The sequence below is a fragment of the Rhipicephalus sanguineus genome, chromosome 8 (assembly GCF_013339695.2).
Source record: "Rhipicephalus sanguineus isolate Rsan-2018 chromosome 8, BIME_Rsan_1.4, whole genome shotgun sequence".
NCBI lineage: Eukaryota > Metazoa > Arthropoda > Arachnida > Ixodida > Ixodidae > Rhipicephalus > Rhipicephalus sanguineus.
In genome coordinates this window covers 156,998,894-157,022,762 of record NC_051183.1, presented here as the reverse complement: position 1 = coordinate 157,022,762, position 23,869 = coordinate 156,998,894, and the positions used below count along the sequence as shown (strand labels likewise).

The window sequence follows — 23,869 nt, the reverse complement described above, 5'->3', positions numbered from 1 at the left end:
ACATGATCCACTACACCGAACACAGTTTTCGTTAACACTCGCATCTGCTGTACTCAGTAGTGGGGCTTGAACAATTCGCGGCAGGCATACCCACCGTTGCAATTGTATTCGACGGAGAACAAGTTACTGACAGCATAAATAGGTTCGCTGTTAAAATACATCTCGTTAAATGTTACAGTTCTATGCTATCCGCAGGAACTCCACGTGTGTGAAGACAGTAGCTGTCTCTTCAGATTCGAAAACGGTTTTGATTAGCGGAAACGCAGATGTTGATTTAAAAAAATTAGAGGACGCTTAAGCTTAGCCTTTAAGAGTTGAACGCGATAGCAATATCCTGCCCCTAGTGCACACTTCGCACACTACGAGTGTTTAGCAGAATGCGCGCAATAAGGTGTGTGCCTCATGTAATGGGTAGCATGCTTTAAACCAGGAGCAATTATGCGCGAGAACCTTTTTCGAAGCTGCGATGCACCCACTGCGTGGTCTTAAGGGAATACGCGCAATAATTTGTGTGCCTTTGTAATAGGTGGCTTTCTTTAAACCACCAAGTCGTTATGATATTGACGTGTTGTGATGCCCGATGGCACTGTACGCTTGTGCCACGCAATATTACTGCCATATTACATCTCGTACTGTGACACCTGTATACAGGACGCGTATTTTTGGGAAGCATCAAAGTTACTTTCAGCGCAGCTCCAAGCAGAGGCGTGGCTGTGCATTCTGCTTCTGGACACGGACGCGTACGGACGCAGGATGGCTGGCTCGTCAAGAGCTGTGAAAGCGGCCGACGCTGGCCGCGGTTTCTCGTGCACATCATTGCCCAAGGACTACCGTGTAATTCTGCCACCGTTGCCATCAGGAGAAGGACTCAGACGCACACTGGTTCTGCACTGCGACATCGCAGGGCGTCCGTATGGGATAAATGACTTTCGAAAGCCGCTCAAGGAACCTGGCATCATTCAACAGGTGAGCGGCATAGGAGCGTATCAGATGTCGCACGTTTGGCTCCTTAACGTGAAGACAGATGAGGCCAAGAAGACACTTTTGAACGCTGGGCTATTGTCCGTGAAAGACCGACCTTGCCTCGTCGTCGATCCAGAAAGGCAAGAGGTTCGCTTGAAGTTGCACTGGGTAGCCTTCGACGTCAACGCAGAGACTGTACGGCGCGCATTCCGGGAGTACGGTGAAGTTAAAGAAGTCATCAGCGACAAGTGGAGAGATGAGGACTTCGAAGGAGTTGAGTCAACTACAAGATTCGTTCGGCTTTTACTAAAGGAAGGCGTTACTACTGATCGTATACCGCACCAGATGCGTCTCGGCAGCGGTACCGCATTGGTGGTCGTGCCAGGACGAGCGCCGCTGTGCCTGCGTTGCCGGAACACCGGACACATTCGTCGCGATTGCAGAGTACCCAGATGCGCTGGTTGTCGCGCCTTTGGACACGAGCAGATGGATTGTACTCGTTCCTATGCCAGCGCAGCAAATCGAGGAACGAATGCTGATCAGAGTGAACTACTCATGGATGAAGAGGAAGCAGAGAAGGCTGCGACGTCTGAGGAGACGGTGGAAGCGTCTCAGGCAGTGGTGACCAACGAAAGCAAGGTGGCGGAATCTAAACAAGCTACAGACGGAACGACGGAGGTGGACGACGTGGTGAATCAGCGTTCCACTGAGGTGCAGATTCAAGACAGGCTTGAACCAGTTGACCGCCCTGATGCCACGGTAGACATGGAGACAACGGAGACCACGCCAGCCAAACGACGCCTGAACGAGGGAGACGCGGCGTCCCAGCAGCGTCCGACCCAGGAAGAGCAAGGGTAGTGGCGAGTGGCTGGTCCCAAAAAGCCTCGGGGTGCCGGCCGTCTGCGTTCGTCGTCGCTTTCACGCGGCGGCGATGGGACGACGCCTTGAGCGTCGCCCCGACAGTGGGTCGCGGTTCATAGTGGAATAGGTAAGGTAAGCGCCGTTCGCTCGGCTTTCTCTCACCAAGATGGAGACGATTAGATTCGCGACGCTAAATGTACGCGGGCTTTCCGCCAAACGGCGGCAAAACCAGCTTTACCGCCTGATTATCGAACAAGATCTAGACATCGTCGCAGTACAGGAAACTAAAGTAGAGAGTGAAGAGCACGCCGAGCGAATGGTGCGGCCTTTCACGAGACACTATGATGTGTGCGTTTGTCATGCGGTGGGTACGTCGGCAGGGTGCCTATTGTTGATTCGGCAGAGCCTTGGTGCGAAAGTGGAGTCCGTGACTACCTGTGAGGCGGGTCGCTTTATTATATGTGATTTTGCCTTGTTTAGAGAAAACTGGAGAGTGATCTGTCTGTATGCACCCACTAACATTCAAGATCGAAAGAATTTTTTTGAAAAGCTTGATATGTTTTTGAAATGTGAACGTAAACTAATTTTTGCGGGGGATTTCAACTGTGTTTGTACGGGAAGTGACAAATTGAGTTTGGGACCACACAGGGATGCTAGCACTGCTACTCTAATCGATATCTTAGCGGACGCTCAGCTAGAAGACGTAGGCGAGTGTCTTTGCAGTGGGAAAGGGGTCATGTTTACCCACTTTCAGGGTACGAGTCACGCTAGACTCGACAGAGTATACGTGTCTGCTGAACTGATCCCCTCGTGCCATGATTACAGAGTTACACCTGTCCCGTTTAGTGATCATTGTTTGGTTTCGTTCTCCACGGGTAAACATAAAAGGAATTACAAGCGCTTCTCTTGGGAACTCTGGAAATTTAATGTAAAGTTGCTAAAGGATGAATTTTTCAATCGCCTCTTTATAGAGGCCATGGAAGACTTAGCAACTAGAACATATGAAGGCTGGGGACATAAGTGGGAACTATTTAAACAGACCATTAAACTCAAAGCACTTGAGAGAGCCAGTACCCTGAGATATGCTGAAAAAGAACTTGAAGCTCGCTTGCGTGAACACCTGCATCAGTTAATAGCAGCGGAATGCACCCAGGCAGGCACATTCTCAGAGGAGATAAAAAGCACGAAACAGAAACTAGAGCTGATTGACCAAGAACGATATCGGGGAGCAATAATTCGAGCTCGAGCAGAAAACTTGTTCGCGGGAGAAATGCCAACAAAGCGAGCTCTAGGAGCTGAAAAGAGATATGCTTGCAAAAATGAAATAAGTGAAATAGATTATAAAGGAGCAACGTACAACAGGAAAGAAGCAATAGCCGGCGCTTTTTTCGAATACTACAAAGAGTTATTTACACCAATCAGTGTACAGGCTGATCGTTTTAAAAGTGATTTCATTTCATTAATGCCAAGACTGGCTGATGAAAGGAAGGATTTTTTAGAAAGGCCCATAACAGAAGAAGAGGTAAGAAAAGCAATTCACAAGCTAAACAATGGCAAGTCTCCGGGACGGACGGCTTGAGTGCTGCAGTTTATAAGGCATTCCAAGACGTTATTGCACCTGTTTTGACGGAAGTATTTAACGAGGCCTTTGAACGCAAGCGATTACCACCATCTTTTTTGTCAGCCCACACGGTGTTGATACCAAAAACAGAAGATCCAGTGAAATTACGGAGTGTTACTGCATATAGACCAATCAGCTTAACTAACGTTGACTACAAGATATTGATGAAAGTATTGGCCAGGAGACTACAAACAGTTATGAAGGAACTGGTCGGGTCCCACCAAGCTTGTGGTATAAAGGGAAGAAAAATAACGACTAACATACACATAGCACGGTCAATCCTGGAAAGTTGTGACGCTATGCATCTCAATGTTGCCATGCTACAAATTGACCTTGAAAAGGCTTTTGACCGCGTGCCGCATGACTTGCTCCTTTCGATACTTGACCACGTGAATGTAGGGAGTTTGATCAGCAACGGAGTGCGAATGGCTTACACAGGATGCACGACTAGATTGGTAATAAATAAAACGGTGGGTGAGCGTATACCTGTGCTGCGCTCAGTGAGACAAGGGTGCCCACTATCACCCCTGCTTTTCGCCATTTTTTCTCGAACCATTCTGTTTAAGTGTAATTAATAACAGCGAGATACGCGGTTTTAAGTTACATAAAGCTGAGGTCAGCCTCCTTGCGTATGCAGATGACATTGCAGTGTTCTGTACCAGTTATGAGAGTATAATGCATACTGTTAATGCCGTGAAAAGTTTTTGCCAGGTGAGCGGTAGCGCCGTGAACTGGGATAAATGTCTTGGATTCTGGGCATGGGGAATGGGACGTCACACCAAGAGTATTTCTAAACATTAAATGGCAAGAAACACCAGCGAAGTATTTAGGAGTACCGCTGGAGTTCTACTGCGACAGTGAACAGTATTGGAGAAAAGAAACACAGGCTTTACGCAATAAGGCAGAGAAATGGAAAGGTTGGGGCATTTCCATATTTGCGCGGGCCACAGCGTGCAACTTGTTTCTAGTGAGGCAAGCTGTGGTACGTCATGCAAGTTTTGCACTGCAGTAGAATAAACGTGCAAAATATACACAGAGTATTTGCAGTCTTCATTTGGAGCTCTGTCTGGGAAAAATCGAGCCGTACAAACCTCTTCAGAAAAGTACGAGATGGTGGACTTGGATTGGTTCATTTGTACATAAGACAACTAGTCAATCGTTTTCTTTTCCTTCGAGATGCAAATGACCCCTTTTTGAGAACTGTAATACAACTACGGCTGTCTAGAGTGCTGCCGGAATTTATAATATCGTCAGTAAATGTGCAAGCGCCAATTCAGGGATATCTAAAGGAAGTTGTTTCTTCCTTTCGCTTCCTGTCAGTGCGATTTTCGTTAGAATATCTTACTGAAGTCTCACGTAAGAAATTGTATAAAGACCTCGTCTGTATTTTATTGCCAGTGCCACTGTACCGTCAACTATACTGTGCAGGCCCAGGACAGGATGTTCTGAAACGTGTTAAAAGAATGCTTGTAGCGCCAGGGGTTAAAACCTTTTTCTTTAAATTGCACACTGGTACTTTACCAGTTAAAACATGGTTGGTAGATAGGGGATTATTCGTACCTTGGGGCACACATTGTTTCTTATGCAATAAACCGGAAACAATTGAACACGTGTTTATAGACTGCTGGAACGGGGTGTTCTTCTGGGACATATTACAGAGAACTTTGAAAAAAGAGTTACCGTTAAGTCCACATGGCATCCGTTTTCTTTCTGTTAGAAATGATGATGGAGTACCTTTTGATCTAGTCATGCTTTTGGGCCTGCATAGTATATGGCGAACTCGAACTGCCTTTGACAATGCGGATGTACAAGTGAGATCTGTACGGGAATATTTCTGCGAATCAGTGTGCCGTTTTCTTGAAGTGCTGAAAGGGCAGGAGGATGTACCAGAGTGGATTTCACGAGTGGAACTATTGTTGCGCATGCCAAAGTTTTGATTGTAGTCAGCCCAGTGCTGACGGTTCATAATTGCGCTTTGTAATTGTATAGCTGTACCCTTGTTTTTTTTTGTTTTTTTTGTGAATATGTAAATAGTCTCGATTTGCAAGGCAATAAAGAAAAAAAAAGACCGTGGCGCAGTGGATAGCGTGCCCGGCATCTGCAGCTGCGGACCGAGCGGTCGTGGGTTCGATGCCCGTTGACGGTACCTTTTTTCTTTGCCATCTGATTGTGTATATTTTTTCGACGTCATTTCCGTGACGGAAATACGTCACTGAAGTCTTGGTGGACCCCGGCATAAAACACATTCGTGTTAAAAAAAAAACGCCAGGCCTGCGCGGAAAGCGCAGCACAGTCACAGGGAAAGCTGGAAGAGCGGTGTTTCTAGAGCCCGTTCTAAACTGTTGTGGCGACTAATACAAGTACACTAGCGACGTACCCATTACTCCACAAGTAATAATTTTTGTGAAGTTGGGAAGCACCCACCACGACATTATTGTTCATTCTGCAGAGAAGCGAGGTACCGTTTGTAAGGCATTATGTGCACTTTGTTGATGCGACGATTGATGACGATGTAGAATTATGGCTGAACACTTTGTAATGGGTTGGAAGCTTTAAAAATGACCCACTAGGTACGTAATTCGCATTGTGTGACGCACGGTCGTTGTTTAACTCTCCCACCACGCTTTATAACATACGTTAACGTGAGAAAGAAAGAGAGACGGCATTAACTTTCTTGAGACCATGAGGAAATGGATCATGGGAGCTTTATGGGCTTCCTTGGCAACCAAGAGAAGTGCACTTGCGAGGAAACCACTACGCTATAAATCATAACTATTGTGAAGAAGGGAAGCAGCCACTATGCAATTTTTCGTCAATCTGCGGAGAACCGCGGTACCCGCTAAACACCTGTAATGCATTGTGTGTGCTTTGTTGATGCTGTCACTGATGACGATGAAGAATTATTACCGAGCCCTTTGTAGTGAGCTGGAAGCATTTCGCATTGTGTGACGCCTGGTTGTTATTTTACTCTTCTACAACACTATATTGCATATGTTACTGTGGTTCCTTCCCGATATGTAACCTGTATAGGGTCTTCTTGCAAAGCAGGTTCAAGCACCGGCATGGCTCTTAGGTAGAATATAGGGCTCCCACGCAGAGGGCCCGGTCCGCACCTCCATCCACCCTGAATATTAAATGCGAAGCATTTCTTAGCGAACTTGTGTGAGTTTGAGCGTAACTATCTATCTATCTATCTATCTATCTATCTATCTATCTATCTATCTATCTATCTATCTATCTATCTATCTATCTATCTATCTATCTATCTATCTATCTATCTATCTATCTATCTATCTATCTATCTATCTATCTATCTATCTATCTATCTATCTATCTATCTATCTATCTAGCCGCCTACGACTTTGGGCTCTCCTGGCCGTTTCGTTAATCGGATGTATACCAAAATTGGTATGGAATAACATGACCGTATTACGAACATAAATGACAGGTCGTAACATGAAAATCATGACATGCATGTCATGAACAGCATGATTTACATTCCACGGCCTTGAGGCTCTTGCGGCCATTCCCTTAGTTTCATATATGCCAAAACTGGTATGACGTGACAAGAGTTCATGGCGAACATAATGGCAGGTCCTAACGTGCAAATCATGACACGCATGTCATGTGCGGCATGATTTACATGACATGGCCTCGGGGCGCTCGCGGCCGTTTAAATGAATGGATATATACGAAAACTGGTATGACGAGACATTTCGACATGACGAACATAACTGACACGTGGTAGCATGAAAATCTTGACACGCGTGTCATGCATGTCATGATTTACATGCCACGCTCATGGCGCACTCGCGGCCGTTTTGCTATGGTGATATACACCAAAACTGGTATTGCGCGATGTGACTGTATGAAGAACATGAATAACAGGTAGTAACATGAAAACCATGACATGCATGTCATGTATGTCATGATTTAGATGCCAGGCTCATGGTGCATTCGCGGCCCTTTCGCTGGCTTGATATACACGAAAATTGGTATTGCACGACGCGAGTATATGACGAACGTAATTTAGAGGTGGTAACATGAAAATCATGACATGCGTGTCATGTACATGATTTACGTGGCACACTTATGGTGCGCTCGCGGCCGTTTCGCTAGAGTGATATGCACCAAAATCGGTATTGCGCGATGTGACTGTATCAAGAACATGAATAACAGGTGGTAACATGAAAACCATGACATGCATGTCATGATTTACATGCCACGCTCATGGTGCATTCGCGGACGTTTCACTAGCTTGATATATGCCAAAATTGGTATTGCGCGACGCGCCTGTATGACGAACGTAAATGACAGGTGGTAACATGATAACCATGACATCCATGTCATGTGTGGCATGATTTACATGCCACGCTCATGGTTGACTGGCGGCCATTTCGCTCGTTCGATATACAGCAAAATTGGTATTGTGCGATGTGACTGTATGACGAACATAAATGACAGGTCGTAACATGTGAATTACGTTATGCATGTCATGTACGGTATGATTTACATGACACTGTTATGGTGCGCTTCCGGCCGTTTAGATAACTGGATATGTACCAAAATTGGTATTGCATGACAGGAGTGCGTGATGAACATAAATCACCGGTCATGCAGTGTATATACCAGAATATACGTTTCATTGGCATGGTATATACCACATTGTGCATGCACGCGTGCATGGCAAACATGCGATATATGGTGGACTAGATGCCATGGCATGAGTTATTTCATTTGGCTCAAAAATAAAGAAAGCGATATATGCAGCTCTTTGCTGGCTGCTTTGCATTACATCGATTCCCACAGTGCGTGGGATCTGCCGGATTTTTTTTCTCTTATTTCGTTTTTTTTTTGTTACACGCGATAGTGATTACGGACACCGGCGGCGGAGGTGGACAAGTACGGCCCCAAAAACGTCCCTTGTTGTGATCTTATAACAGTTTTCGCTGTAAAAAAGAACACGCGTTTTGGGAGGCACACTATATCCCGTGCAGCGGCCCCTTCTGATTTTGGCGTGCTTCACCACATAACCCTTTTGCGCTACGGCAGAGCTGATTGACGTTTCCCCCTTCTCCATAAGATGGCTCTAAAGCCTTTGTTGCAGCTTTCTACGACAGATGCACGCGAGCATGCTTTTTCTAGGCTTGCATATTTGAAAAGCAAACTTAGCTAGAATCAGGATGAATGTGGCGGCAGTGCGCAAAACTTATTGACACGCTGTTGAGATCGAATTGTCGTGTCATTTTCGTTTGACCATGCATTCTTTGCCAGGAAGAAATATAAGGAACCTATTTGGGGCTGCATGTAGTGCTAACTTATTACGCCCCCTACCCCTATTCACTCACTGCAGGGGGTCCTTCATCACTTCCACCGGTTCGTAGGCGTCCCCGAAACAGCCGTGTCTGAGAACCACTGGTCTGGAGCTTTTTAGGAGCGAAGCTCCTTAGGCCCGAACTCTTTCGCGCCGTCGAAACTCCCTTCTCTTAAGCACGGCTTTAGGTTGCAGTGGCCGGTGATTTAGGAGGAAATATTTAGGCCTTCAGCGATTTGGTTCTAGCGCGCCATAAATTCTAAGTTAAAGGTAAGAAGCTGTGTGCACAACTGGTTATAATGGTCGTCTTCACTTTCACCACCTTTATCGTGGATTGTGAAATGACAGCCATCATTCTAGCGCACTACGGGCGCTTTGTGCAAGGCAGTAGCAGACGGTCTCCCACCGGGCGCCGGCGCCAACAGACAATAAAAAGTCACAGTTTCGCCGCAAGGGCGAAGCAATGAATGCGATAGCAAGGAACTAATGCTATACGAAGTGAGGCTCGCCAATGGATACTCTCAGTTTGAACAGCGCTTCTGTTGCAAAGGCGGCCGAAGCAGCGAAGGAAACTAGCGTGCTTCAAGTGTCGAGCTGTGACACTTGATAGTTCGCGCTCATCTTCTGTTTGTTCGTTTAGCGGCGTCCCTGAGCTCGAGTGACATTCGTACGCGCCGTAACATGAGCGCGGACATCACGGTGAAAGCGTGAAACATTCCTCTACCCCGCGCCACGAGAAAACCGCGCGAGCAGACAGCGGAAGGGCAAGCTTCTCCCATGCGCAAATATAAGAAGAAGCGAGCGAGCGAGCCGACGACTTTTAAATGCGCCCGTCGGGCTCCTAGCGCCACCTCGCTGGTAATGAAGAAACGCTTATTATCGCCTTCTGTCTCTGACTCCGTCCAGCGCTAAATGGTGTGTATATAACGCTCGCCGTTAGCTACGTGGAGGATCTGCGTTTCGTGGCGTAGTGGATAGCGCCGCTCGCTGCGGAGCAAGAAGTCCCTGGTTAGATTCCGCGCTTCGGAAGCATTTTTCTCAGTTATTTTTCTTTGGGGCCTTTATATATATATACATACTTATATATATACGGTGCATGACGGCGGCTACGGCGACGGCAAAATCCAGCCGAGACTGTCCATATAATTGCTATCGCAATAAAACGCTGCGCGCGGCGTTTCGTTGCCGGCGTCGAAGGCCCCTGCCGCGTCACCGCTGCACCCCTCTTCCACCTGTCTCCCTTTCCCTGCACAGCGCGCGCCGCACACAGACTCGCTCAGTCGTTCCCGCCACCGAGCGAAGCAGACGCTCTCCCCACCCGCTCCCCGACCTACTGCCTTCATGAAAGCCAGAGCGTCCAAGATGGCGGCGGAGGTGCTGTGTTCGTCGCGTCGTCTCCGCGACTATTGAACTTCCCAAGCAGTTGAAATTCCCGGAGGCCACTGAGATGAGTGGAGCGCCATCGTAAACGTTCAGGCGACTCATTCGAACCAAAATTTTTGGCGAGTCGAAGTTTTACGAGCAACGAGAGCCCCAACCCGCTGGGCGCTGCCGACGGGAAGGTTAGGCCTACACCAAACGCCGGGGCGCCGGAGACCCACAGGCGGCTGATGCGTCGTTCGTGAGCCGCGGAGGCAACCCAACCCTGGTCGCTGCGATCACCCGAAACCCGGACAACGTCGCCCTTCTACCAAACACCACAGAAAATATGGACGATGCGCCCAAGACAGAAGACGATGACCCAATGGACGAGGCCTCGCCGGAGCCGTCTCTCGTACTCCCGAGACAGCTCATGCATCAAGAATATCAATGGCAAACGGTCGTCTCCCTTCATCGGCGACGCCGCCTGCGAAAACAACAAACCTCTGGCGAACAGGAACCGGGCGAGCGCACTTCTACATCGAAAACCACGCCGGCAGCGCTAGCCCTAACCCGGACGCCAGACACCGGTGAGCCGTGGAGGCACGCCGAAGTTCCCGACAACGCAGACGCACGGAGTAGGCCCCGCCAACGCGCGCCACCGCTCCCGCGCGCTGACCTGAAGGTCATAATTCGCCCGAGCCCAGGGCTGATCGTTCGAGAACTGCGTTCCTATCAGGTGGCCAAGGCGATCATCCAAGCCACTGGACGGGCGTCAGCATGCAAGGGGGAAGACTTCATCGTCCGCCTGAGACGCGGGTCGAACATCATTATCGTGAGCACCCCTCACGAAGCTACGGCGGCTACACTCGTGAAAATTACGAGCCTCACCTTCCAGGAACGGCCACACCCTGTGAAGGTATATCTGTCAACACCCAAGGACCTGTGTAAAGGTGTCGTGCACGGCATCGACGCGGGCACCAGCGAAGAAGAGCTTCTAGCAAATCTTCGGGTACGCACACATGGAGTTCGCATCGTGCGAGCCCGCATGCTCGGACAATCGCAGACGGCACTGCTCCACTTTGAGGGCCCCCAACTGCCTCAATTGGTCTACTTCTATGGAGGGGAGATGCCCTGCCGATGCTACCAGCCGACAAGGCAGTTCTGCCCCATCTGCCGAACCCCCGGACACCGACCAGACGTATGCCCCAACCCAACGGCTCGAGCATGCGACGTTTGCAACCTTCCAAACCCAGAAGCCGGTCACACCTGCGTTCCGAAGTGCGCCCTGTGTGGAGGGCCCCATCTCACAGCCGCAAAAGAGTGTGAAAATAAACTAAAGCGCATTGAGACCTGGCCAAAACCTGCCACCACTGAGCCGCCAAGTGCCCACCGATCTCCGCCACGTGCCATCACCGAGCCGCCAAGTGCCCACAGGTCTCCGCCAGCTTCCAGTTCGAGATCTAAGTCCCGCTCACGCCTCCAACCCAGGCCTCAATCCCAGTCACCCAAACGACGATCGAGGTCGATGCCCCAGCACCAGAGGCAGGCAGCAGCCACCGCAGCACCCGATGACAATGGGTTCTCGCAGCACCAACAGAATAGGGAAGCCTCCACCACGGCAACCGACGCCAACAAAGACAGGGTAAGCCGGACAGCAGCAGCTTCCCACTCGCACCAAAACCAACAGCCTCCACCATCCGCAAAATTCGAACAGGAACTCGCGAGCATAAAAACACAGGTACAAACACTCACACAAGAAAACAGACACCTCAAAGAACTAGTGACACAACTCACACAGAAACCACAGGAAACAGTGCCACACCAAGCCATCACTGACCTGCAGCACCAATTCGAGGCCATCCGCACCCAGATGCAAGCCTTCATGGACGACATTCGCACTCAGCTGGGACAGCTGACAAAGACTGCACTTAACGGCGCACAGGCAGCAGTTGCAGAAACAGAAGCACCTAAAGACAGCACGGCGAAAGACAAGATTCACCACACGGAACTACGCAATAGACTACGACAGAACCTCCACAAGATAACCTCTACGACAGGATCAAACCACATACCCCAGACTCAAACAAAAGCAACCACGTCTAAACATGCCTAGACCACGCAAGCAAGCCAAAGAAAACTTAGAACTCTGGCAATGGAACTGCCGCGGGTACCGAAGGAAAAAAGGGCTGCTGACACAACTGATCGCTCAATCTTCAAGGCCACCAGGGGTCGTCGCCCTACAAGAGATCGGTACCCGACCAACACTTCAGGGATATGAAGCATATCACTCGAGTCAAGATGACAAGTGGAAGGTAGCCACGCTCGTGGATAAAAACATCACAACTATACAACATAAACTGGACGACAACATAGACGTACTGCATGTACTCCTCGAACTCGTCTACAAAGGCAACCAGAAACAAAGTGCTTTCATTTTAAACATCTATAGCCCCCCACGTCAAAGGCGGGCTACCATTGCCAAACTCTTCCGAGACACCCTTTGCCTCGCCAAAGAAAACCCACTAGTCATTATGGGCGACTTCAACGCGCAGAACATGCTATGGGCATACCAGAGGCGTGACTGGAAAGGCCTCCAGCTAGAGACAACGATGGAATTGTGTCAACTCATGCTCATCACAGACCCAAGCACACCGACAAGGGAGGGAAACAGTGTAACACGTGACACAACACCCGACCTCACTTTCATCACACAAACCACACGAGCCGAATGGCACAACACACTCGAAAACTTGGGAAGTGATCACTACATACTGAACATAACACTACAGACCGGACGCCTACGCAGGGATATTGGCACAGCCAAATTAACTGACTGGCAAAAAATGAGGGAAGCCCAAGAACAGGATGAAGAGACAATCACAAACTTGGAAGACTGGTGCAACAAACTTTGTCGACAAAAAGAACACCACACAAAAGAAATAGTCAGAACAACAGAAATCCCGGAGGTGGATTCCCATTTACTACATCTGTGGGACGCCAGACAAGGGCTTACCCGCCGCTGGAAAAAGCAGAAGAACAATAGGAAACTGAGGACACGCATAGCGAAAATAACAGCGGAAGCGGAAGAATACGCCATGCAACTCGCGTCGGCGAACTGGTATAAATTCTGTGACTCCCTGGACGGCACCCTGAGTACAGCCAAGACATGGCACATCCTCAAAGCCATCCTTGACCCCACCAAGACCAAAGGAGAGGGACACAAGGCCCTGGAGCGCTTACTACACACCTACCCAGGCAGCCAACAAGACCTCGTCGACGCCATCAAGGCCAAATGCTATGGAGATCCTGCTCCCTCAGAGCCATGCACAACATCATACGTGGGACAACCGAACCCAACAATGGATGAAGCTATAACTGAAAATGAAATGAGAGCAGCTATCGCAGCTACTACCCGTAACACGGCGGCGGGCACAGACCGCATCACAAACGCCATGATAAGAAATCTCAGCGACAAGTCCATCTCTGCACTCACAGCCTTCATCAACCAACACTGGGAACAAGGCACGGTGCCAGCGATGTGGAAACACGCAAGAATAATGATGATCCCCAAACCAGGCAAGAAGTTGGCAATCGAAAACCTCAGACCCATTTCGCTGACATCCTGCCTCGGCAAGGTGTACGAAAGAATCATAAACACAAGACTGCAGAAGCACTTGGAAGATAATAAGCACCTGCCCGACACCATGTTCGGTTTCCGTGCTGGCCTGTCGTCGCAGGACGTACTACTACAACTCAAGGAAGAGGTTCTCAGCAACGTTCCCCGCAACGGTGAACACGTCCTCTTAGCCATCGACATTAAAGGGGCTTTCGACAACATCAGTCACCAAGGAATACTGGAGGGGCTCGCAAACACCAACTGTGGTGAAAGAACATACAAGTACATTCAGAGCTTCTTAAGCCAACGCACAGCGGAGTTGAAGATCGGAGAGCTCCAGACTCCTGCATACCAACCTCCCAACAAGGGCACGCCGCAAGGAGCAGTAATATCACCCACGCTCTTCAACGTAGCCATGGTCGGCCTTGCCAGAAAACTGCAGGAGGTAGAAGGGCTCCGACACGCCTTCTATGCAGACGACATGACACTCTGGACCACAAAAGGATCACTCGCTGAAAAGGAAGAGCGCCTGCAAACTGCAGCTCACATCATCCAAGAATATGTCAGCCAGCGTGGTCTACAGTGCTCCCCAGAGAAATCTGAAATCTTACGTGTATGGCGAAGCAGACGTAACCACGCAGCTACCACAGACCCATCACAAAAACTTGAGGTATACCTCAATGGAAACCTCATACCAGAGAAACCATTGATCAGGATCCTGGGCATGTGGCTGCAGAGTAACCAACGAGCCACCCACACCCTTATGCTCCTCCAAACCAGCGTCAAGGCTATATCACGCATGATATCTCGGGTGACATCTAAGAAAAGAGGGATGAAGGAAGGAGACACCCTTCGACTTGTTCGAAGCCTGGTGGTAAGCCGCATAACATATAGCCTACCTTATTATAATCTCACATAATCTGAGACCAGACGGGCCGACACCCTCTTGAGAATGGCATTCAAGACTGCTCTCCGTCTGCCGACCAGTACATCTACTGAGAAATTGATGGCACTGGGGCTTCATAACACCCTCAGCGAACTTGTTGAAGCCCTTCACGTCTCACAACAACAGAGACTTGAGCGTACTCGCACGGGCCAACAGGTCCTAAAAACCCTAGGATTCCAAGCCTCGACAACGAGAGCCCAGGAAACCTGCGAGATACCTCGTCATGTCCGGGAGGGCTATCACGTTGCCCCAATTCCACGCAACATGGACCCCAACCTGCACAGCGGCAGAAGGAGAGCAAGGGCCCAATACTTCCAGAAAACCTATAGATTCCAAACTACAGCCCGTTTCACGGACGCTGCCATGTATGGGACGACGACTAAAGGAGCAGTGGCAGTGGTATGCGACCGCCGAGGCCACATAACCTCTGGAGCATCTGTCCGCCCTTGCAAGATCACAGAAGCCGAAGAGCTGGCCTGCATCCGCGAAGGCCTGCATCCGCGAAGGCCTGCATGCAAACAAGCCGCTGACAATACTCACAGACTCCCAGCAGGCCTGCAGGAACTTCCTGCAGGGCAGAATTGGTGTGCCTGCGGCACATGTCCTTGCACAAATACCAAGGGAAGGCAAGGACGACTCCTACATACAGACCGTCATATGGATACGAGGCCACTCTGGCATCACGGGTAACCTGCACGCCGACCGGGCAGCTCGAGGCTTCGTACACAACCGAGCGCTCCTTACGTCGACTGCAGCGGACCCGGAGCCAGTTGACCTCCAGTATGTCACAATACTGAATTACCACAGAGGGCGACGCCTACGGTATCCACCACCTCATCAAAAGCTTGCGACGAAGGAGGCCACTGCATGGCGTAGACTCCAAACCGGAACCTACAAAAACCTACACACACTACACCGCATGCACCCCACATCTTACAGGGATGAATGCCCATGGTGCGGGGCCACACCAACCCTGTACCACATTACATGGGAGTGCACACTACACGACCTCGAACACCACAACATGAACACCTCATGTCAGCAATGGCAGGCACTGCTGTCCAGCCCGGCCCTCGACGACCAGATCAGGCTCGTTCAGAGAGCAGAGCGGATGGCAAGAGCCAGCGGAGCCCTGGACTAAGGGCCCCGACCATCAGCAAGGCCCCTACGAGGCAATCCACAGGAGCTTTGCCTGTACATAAATAAAGTTTGTCATCATCATCATGAAAGCCAGCAGGGAGATCAGGCACATAGTCGTTTGCGTCCCATTTCTAAGGAGCTTCGCTCATCGGTTGTATTCGTACACGGAACAAGTGCAAGTTTTTACATGCCTGGCGAGGCGTGTCCAGTTTATGCGACTACCGCGTACAAGCTGGAAGCATCGTAATACCTCTGCACCTCAAGCTAGCGTGTTCAAGCTAACAAAAACCATTATATATAGTGCGTGTAAGTGTTCTGTACGCATACTTTTTTTTCACGTTTCCACGCGCAGGAGCGCGCTGCACACTCAATATTGCCGCAAGTCTTATATTTCATGAGTTGAAGCTTCACCCACAAAGACTGTGGGCAACGCGCTGCGCAGGCCTCGCCGTGATGTGTAGGAAGCTTCGCGATTGTTTTGGAACAATCCGTTAAGATTGCGCGCCGCACGAGAATGTTCCAGCTTTGTCGAGAGATAACGCCGCCAACAGCGATAACGCTGGAAAGTTCCATAGCACCTGTATAAAAGCCGACGCACTTCGCCGCTTGTCAGTTGATCGACGGACGACGCCCTGTTCGCCGCTATCATTGTACAGCGTGTATTGCTGTAGTTCTAGTTCTCATTTTCCCGGCCACAAGTTCGGCCAAATAAACAGTTTCATTCTGCAAACGCCGACTGCTTTCTTCGTCGACGTCACGACCACGTGACAATATCGATAGAAATGTTATCATGGCGTAAACAAAAGCGCATCTCAAAACGACATCGTGTACTTTCAGCAGTGCAGACACAATCGGCGATCAGGAAACCTTGATAATTGATTGCATCGCTTATATTACGGGAGCTTGTACAACAACGGACTTAAAGACCTAACCACATGCAACGTTTTGCCGGCGTTTCATTCCCCGGGCTCTGTGTCGACACTACAGGTGACGGCGGCCGAAACGTCCATCTCACGACGGTCCAGAAATCGCCGGTGTCAGGTTCAGCGCCGGAAGTAGTTCGATAGGCGCAAAACGAATCAGCGTACGGCTGACAGCGACTTGCGCTACGAAACGGAGTCGTCGCTGCTGCCGAATGGGCTGCAGCCCACCTCGGATCTATTATGTCGTTCCCGTGCACTGTGTGGCCAGTAAGTTCTCATGGCACAACTAGTTATGCCATAACGGTGCGTCCATAACGCACTAGTTATGGACGTACCGGGTGACACGCACAGCGCCAGCTCCCGTACGCTCAGTGCTGTTTCCACATCTAATACGTCACCCGCTGATGTATATCGTCCCTCGATTGCTGACAACGTTACGTCGGTGGAGCGTTCCCAGCTTCTATGCCTGTTGGAAGAATTTTGTTCTCGTTTGATGTTGCGCAAACGTCTCTCGAACGCCTGTCTGCTGTCACGCAATGCGTCGACACTGGCGCCCAACCACCACTGCGGTAACGTCCATATCGCGTATCTCCAGCAGAGCGTCGTGTAATTAACGCGCAAGTCGACGACATGCTTCGCCGCGACGTTATTCGACCCTCAAACAGTCCGTGGACGTCTCCTGTCGTTCTCGTTGCGAAGAAGGACGGCTCTTTCCGGTTCTCTGTGGACTACCGACGACTGAAAAGATCACCCGTAAGGACGTTTATTCCCTACCTCGAATAGACGACGCCATTGACAGCCTGCAAGGAGCAGAATTCTTTTCATTGCTCGATTTGCGCTCAGGGTACTGGCGATGGCCACGCCCGATGGCTTGTACGAATTAAACGTCATGCGTTTGGGCTGTGTAATGCGCCCGCGACCTTTGAGCGCATGGTGGATACCGTTCTGCGCAACTTGAAATGGCACACATGCCTGTGCTACTTCGACGACGTGGTAGTTTTTGCCCCGGACTTCTCTATGCATCTTCAACGCCTGCGGCATGTGTTGACGCGTTTGAGCGACACCGGGCTACAACTAAATCTAAAGAAGTGCCGATTTGCAGCACGGCAGCTGACAATACTGGGCTACGTCGTGTCCAAGGGCGGAACTCTCCGCGATCCAGCTAAGCTTCGGGCCGTGACAGAGTTCCCCAAACTTACGTCGGTCAAAGAACTGCGCAGTCTCGTAGGACTATGCTCCTACTTTCGGCGCTTCATGCGAAACTTCGCGACTACCATATCGCCGCTGACGAAGCTCCTTGGCAGCAACGGGCCCCTCACTTCGTGGTCGCCAGAGTGCGACGACGCTTTCGCAAAGCTCCGTAGTTTGTTGACGTCTCCTCCCATACTACGCCATTACGACCCTACGGCCCCTACGGAGGTACACACGGACGCCAGCGGTGTTGGCCTCGGCGCTGTCTTTGCGCAGCGCAAACCTGGGTTCCCGGAATACAAGTGGCATATGCAAGTCGTACGCTTACTAAAGCTGAGACCAACGGTACCGTTCCGGAGAAAGAATGCCTGGCAATAATCTGGGCCCTTACGAAGTTCCGACCTTATTTGTATGGTCGCCCATTTGATGTCGTCACCGAACATCATGCACTGTGCTGGTTGTCGTCATTGAAGGATCCCTCAGGCCATCTCGCCTGGTGGGCATTTCGCCTGCAAGACTACAACATCCGCGTGCTGTACAGAAACGGACGCCAGCATGCTGACGCCGACGCCCTGTCCCGCTCTCCCTCTCCTGACGACAATGCCCATAGCTCAGTGTCTCACTTTCCCGTTTCTTCCCTCGACATTCACACCATCGCTACGGAACAGCGCAAGGATCAATGAATTACCTCACTGATAGTCTTGCTGACTGATCCATCGGCCACACCATCCTCTCGCGCGTTGCGTCATCAAGCCCACCATTTCGCCGTTCGCGACGATCTCCTCCAGCGACGGAATTACGAAGGCGACGGCCGCCAGTGGCTACTAGTAATACCCCGCAATCTGCGTTCTCACATATGCGAATTGTTCTAGTCTGATCCGCAGTGTGCACATTCTGGAGTATCGAAAACGTACCACCGCATTCGTCAATGGTACTTTTTGCGAGGAATGTACCACGACGTGCATATGTGCGCACCTGTCGCCTGCAGGTCTGCAACCTCTACCTTGCCCTGACCGACCGTTTGGGCGTGCTGGCGTCGCGTTGTACGGGCTACTTCCTGTGACGTCCGCTGGTAACCGCTGGGCCATCGTCGCTGTAGACCACTCACGCGATACGCTGAAACTGCCTCCCTCTCTGCGGCTACAGCGCGCGATGTGGCCTCCTTCTTTCTCCACCGATTCATGCTGCGTTACGGTCCACCCCAGCAGCTGCTCAGTGATCGAGGCCGTGTCTTCTTGTCGGAAGTCGTCGAAGCCATTCTCAAAGAGTACAACGTTGTTCACCGCAAAACTACTGCTCACTACCCGCAGACGAATGGCCTCACCGAACGCTTTAACCCCACGCTCGGCGACATGCTCTCGATGTACGTCGCCGCCAACCACACAAATTGGGATGCCATTCTGCCCTTCGTCACGTACGCCTACAATACCGCCCCTCAGAGCACTACTGGTTTCTCACCCTTTCTTAATTGTACGGCAGACACCCGTCGCACGCAATCGACACAATCCTTCCCTACCAGCTGGATCGCTGTGAATGTGCGCCTATTTCTGCAACAGCCAGACTTGCTGAGGAGTGTCGTGAGCTCGCCAAGACCTTCACTACGAATAACCAAGAGCGGCCGAAGAGCATTCGTGGTGACACCACCACTTCTGCGCCCACGTTCCTCCCTGGAGCGCTCGTATGGCTCTCGGTCCCTACCACTACAACTGGCCTCTCTTCCAAACTGCTGCCCTAATATGAAGGCCCCTACCGTGTCGTCGAACGCACATCCCCGGTCAACTACCTGATTGAACCCATTGAACCATCTTCGGACATGCGCCGTCGAGGGCGCGACATTGTTAACGTGGAGCGCCTGAAGCCCTAGAGGCTTCTCTTCCCTTTTGACGCTCCCTGTGCCCCCCTATGCACAACTGAACACATACTGCCTAATTTATTGGGAGCAGAGAAAAAATTGGACCATCTCCCCGAAGCGAACCCTGATGGGATGCGAAGCAGCAGCGTTGCGCACGGGTGGCGTCATGGGTTGAACGGCGCTAACGCGGGTGCTGCGGTGAGCGCTGGAAGATTCGTTTGAAGCGAAACTCGGTGTAGCGTTTACTGGTGTAAACGTTTGTTTGAAACGCAGACACAGGAGGCGAGCGGGCGTTGGAGCCGGCAGCTGCAGGCACTCCGGCGGGTGAGGGAGTGAGTGACGTCCGCGCGCACCTGCGAGGGAAGCGTGACGTCAACGCCCAGCTGCGGCGTGACCTACTTGGCACCGCTCCAACACCTGCGCCGAGAGAAGCGCGTTGCCTCGCGTTTGTGCGGACGGAAAGACAGCGTTACACAGGCTATAGTGAAAGAGCTGCTTCGCATCTAATAACGCGCACAGCAACCAGTTTCCCACATTCTTCAGTACGTGCGCCATTTTATGGACATAAAGAATTACTGCCGCGCGTTTGGTTTCTTCAGCTTGTGCAGAGGAGGTAGACGAACGTTTTTCAATGTATTTTACCATACGCCAAGCCTTCTCACATACCGAGGCAATTAAATATGAAGGGTATCCAGCGGCTTTTAACCGTACCAGCTGCGCTACAAAACTCCTGTGCATCATTGAAGGCAGCTTTTTTCAAGGGCCGACCGTGAGCATGATTGTACGATTCCACATTGTACTATCTTTTCATGACCCGAGAAGAAATCTAAAACTGGTTTCGAAGATCGAGGATTATATTGCCAGCAAAGATGCGTGTCACCAATAAACACGCAAAGGTCTAGAAACTGCAATTTCTTATCTTTTGGAACCTCGGAAGTAAACCGGATGTTCTTGCCTTCAGCACCAAAGCATGCTAAAATGTGGTCATAGTTCAGTGCTGAACACTTTTCGACAAAGAACAAGTAATCGTCAACGTATCTGAATATAATTGTGCCGGGCTGAAGTTTAGCGCTTAAAGCTGTATCCGCCTTGCCTAGAACAATGTTCCTTAGAACAGTAGCTACACTTGAACCTATGGACACACCTGATTTCTGCATGTACCGATTTCCTAGCCATACGACGAAGGTGTATTGAGGTAGAATGTCAGAATTTCTAGAAGAGACTCAGTCGGAATTCCTGTGCCATTCCTAAACGGTACCTCGGTTGAAAAAGGCGAAATGTCCTGAATTATAGTCGGTGACAGCCTAAGAATAAATATAAGCACCGCCCACGTGATGAAAATCTCCTCTCACGTGTGAAAAAAAGACGCTTCAAATGCGCCCTTGCAGCTCCGCAGTAAAGGGCGTATGTGCGGTTGATGTCGTTGGCGTGTGACCTGTTGGGTAAAAGGTAAAGACACTGCCTCATCCAGAAAGGAGAGAGTGAGGCTCTGAGAAAAAGGAAGTAACAAACGAGGCGAGAAAAGTAGGTGAGTGAGGGGCTTCAGTGCGAAAGAAATGTGAATAAGTAATCATAGACCTTTGTCTGAACTTCTTGCTTTAATGTCTGATTTGCGTAATTTGGGCGGGGGGATTCAAAAAGACGAAAAAACTGACAGGGTTCCTTGTGCATTCGCCTAAGATAGAGCCATGCAGGTCTAGAAATTGCTTTGGAAAAACACCCTATGCAGGCGTAATGTCGGTGCGACATCATTGTGCAACGTCTCGTTCCGAATATTCCTTTCGGTCTTTCCTATAGTGTGCAAGCATCTCGTGGTACGTGGCGGGAACTCTTCGGCATAGCAGTCGGCGTACCTCCAGTTCCTTGCTCCTTCCGCCACAACTTCGGTTGCCGCAACAATGAAGGCGGTGGTGGTGTGTTATAGCGGCGGGGCCGGAACCGGTGGCTACCACCGCAGTTCCTCCGCCGGAGCCCCTCCCAACAACAGCGGCGGCTGCTTCCTGGGTGACCGCGTCGGGTAAGTTGCCTAGCGACGAGGAGGCGCGCTCATTGAGGTTGTGCGGGGTGCCAGTGGGTCTTTGGTGGTTAGCATTGCTGCTGTTGCTTTTACTGCTGCTGGTGTAGATAGCTGCAATGGCGTTACGCGGTATTGGATACAAAACAGTTAGCTGCCAGCCTCCGTTCATGTAATACTACAATTTGTTGCTATCGCATTCATTGCTTCGCCCTTGTGTGAAACTGTGACTTTTTTCGTCTGCGCGATCCTCCAATCTACAGCGGCACTGACGATTGTAATGTCAAGGACTGGCTGGCAGACTACGAATGTGCAAGCGCGATTAAGAAGTGGGATGACCCTGCGAAGCTGTCTCACGTCATCTTCTACCTGACTGATTTGGCCAAACTATGGTTCATCAACTACCAAGCCGATATTTCACCTGGTCGGCTTTTAAGGACACCATGACTTCGTTTTTCAGTCGTCCAGCTATGCGGAAACTTCGCGCTGAACACCGCCTGCGTCGGCGACCTCAACAAATTCGTGAGAGCTTCACGAGCTACATTGAGCATGTCTCCGCCTCTGTAGGCGAGTGCATGCGAGTATGTCGGAGGCTGACAGACTAAGACACATACTGAAAGGCATTGACGATGACGCTTTTCATATGCTGGTGACCAAAAACCCACAGACCGTAATCGAAGTAATACATCTCTATCAAAGTTTTGATGAATTGAGCAAGCAGCGAATTTCTACACCTCGCCTTAGTACGCAAACAGTGGACCTTTGAGCTCTGGGGTCCGAAGTATAGGTGCTGACTACACCGCATTGCTGCCACAAATTCAGCAATAAATCCGTGAGGAAGTTGCTCGTCAGCTCTCTCTTGGGGCCACAATCAACGGCCCCACTGCACTCGACCACTCACTTCATCGTGCTATCCAGACACAAGTTGCCGAGGCTCTCCCTTCGCCGGTTTCACCAGCCCAAGTTGATGCAGCGCTTACTTATGCAAGGGCCGTCATCCGACCTCGTGCCCAACCGACGCCCTTTTCGTTCAGCCCAACCACCAACTACTACAGGCCACCACTTCCGGTAGACCCGGTAAATGTACCCAGTACTGGGCAGTATCGAAGATACATGTATCTTAGATACTATCTTAGATACTCTATGGGTATCTTGTATCTGTATCGCGATACGTCTCGAAAGACGAGTATCTGTATCTGTATTTCTGATAAATTCGATAATGTATCGTGTATCTTAAGATACAAGATACTTCTATCGCAACACAACCGTGCGAAACAACAATCGCTGGCCAATCTCCTCTTCTCAAGCTGGTACTGGTGCCACTAAGCCATCTGAATAAGTCTTAGGGCGGTGACGCAATTTTATTTTCCCGCCAGAGTACCCCAGTGAGGGCAGAAGATGAGGAAGACAAGCGCGCGGACGTCTACGCCCGGCCCACGTACCTTTTGTTTTCTCTGTCTCTTTTTCTTTTTAGTTGCGCCAGTGCCGCGACACTTGCTCCTAGCAACTGTCCTGCGCCGCGTACTCCACTGCGTGCGGCGTCTATCGCGCAAATTTTGATATTGCTACAGTGTCGTTATTGAAGATTCTCTTGCGTCTTGCGTCTTGATCCGTAACGAAATGTGATGCGTGCAAGAATGGGGTTGGTTTGCGTCGTGTGAATTTTACATATCAGCGAATGGGAGGATCTCGTGGATGTAATCTTGACTTGCATGCAATGAATTAACTTATATGCAAATAAGATTCTAACAACTTTAGCGCCACTGGTACTGAAGCTAGATCTAAAAGAGCAAGCATTTACCTAAATGAAAATATCTTGGCTTACCGTATTTTTCACCTCCTGCTACATTTGTTCAAAAATTTATGAAATCATAATGTCATTATTTGCACAAGTGCTTTCTTAGCTGTCATTTTGCATTCCATACATTACCTAGGTCTCTGCACTGTTTGTCCGTTCTGGTCACTGCAGTAGGTCTTTTGTAACGCGCTCCCAAAATAAGATATCTGCTTTATTCTTCTGTCTGCTTTATTTCTACTACTGTTAACACATTTACACGTTGCCAAGA

At 50.1% G+C, this 23,869-nt stretch overlaps 1 protein-coding gene across 1 annotated transcript; it reads left to right on the top strand.

Annotated features, from left to right (window-relative positions):
- Positions 1 to 716: 716 nt before the first annotated feature.
- On the top strand, positions 717 to 1,830 carry LOC125759536 (uncharacterized). The gene has a single exon (XM_049418413.1). The coding sequence runs from the start codon at positions 754 to 756 to the stop codon at positions 1,819 to 1,821; it is 1,068 nt and encodes a 355-aa protein (XP_049274370.1). The 5' UTR covers positions 717 to 753; the 3' UTR covers positions 1,822 to 1,830.
- Positions 1,831 to 23,869: the final 22,039 nt, after the last annotated feature.

Bases quoted from the DNA above. Each gene is read 5' to 3' on its own strand.
- LOC125759536 (XM_049418413.1), top strand. From the start codon at position 754: ATGGCTGGCTCGTCAAGAGCTGTGAAAGCGGCCGACGCTGGCCGCGGT.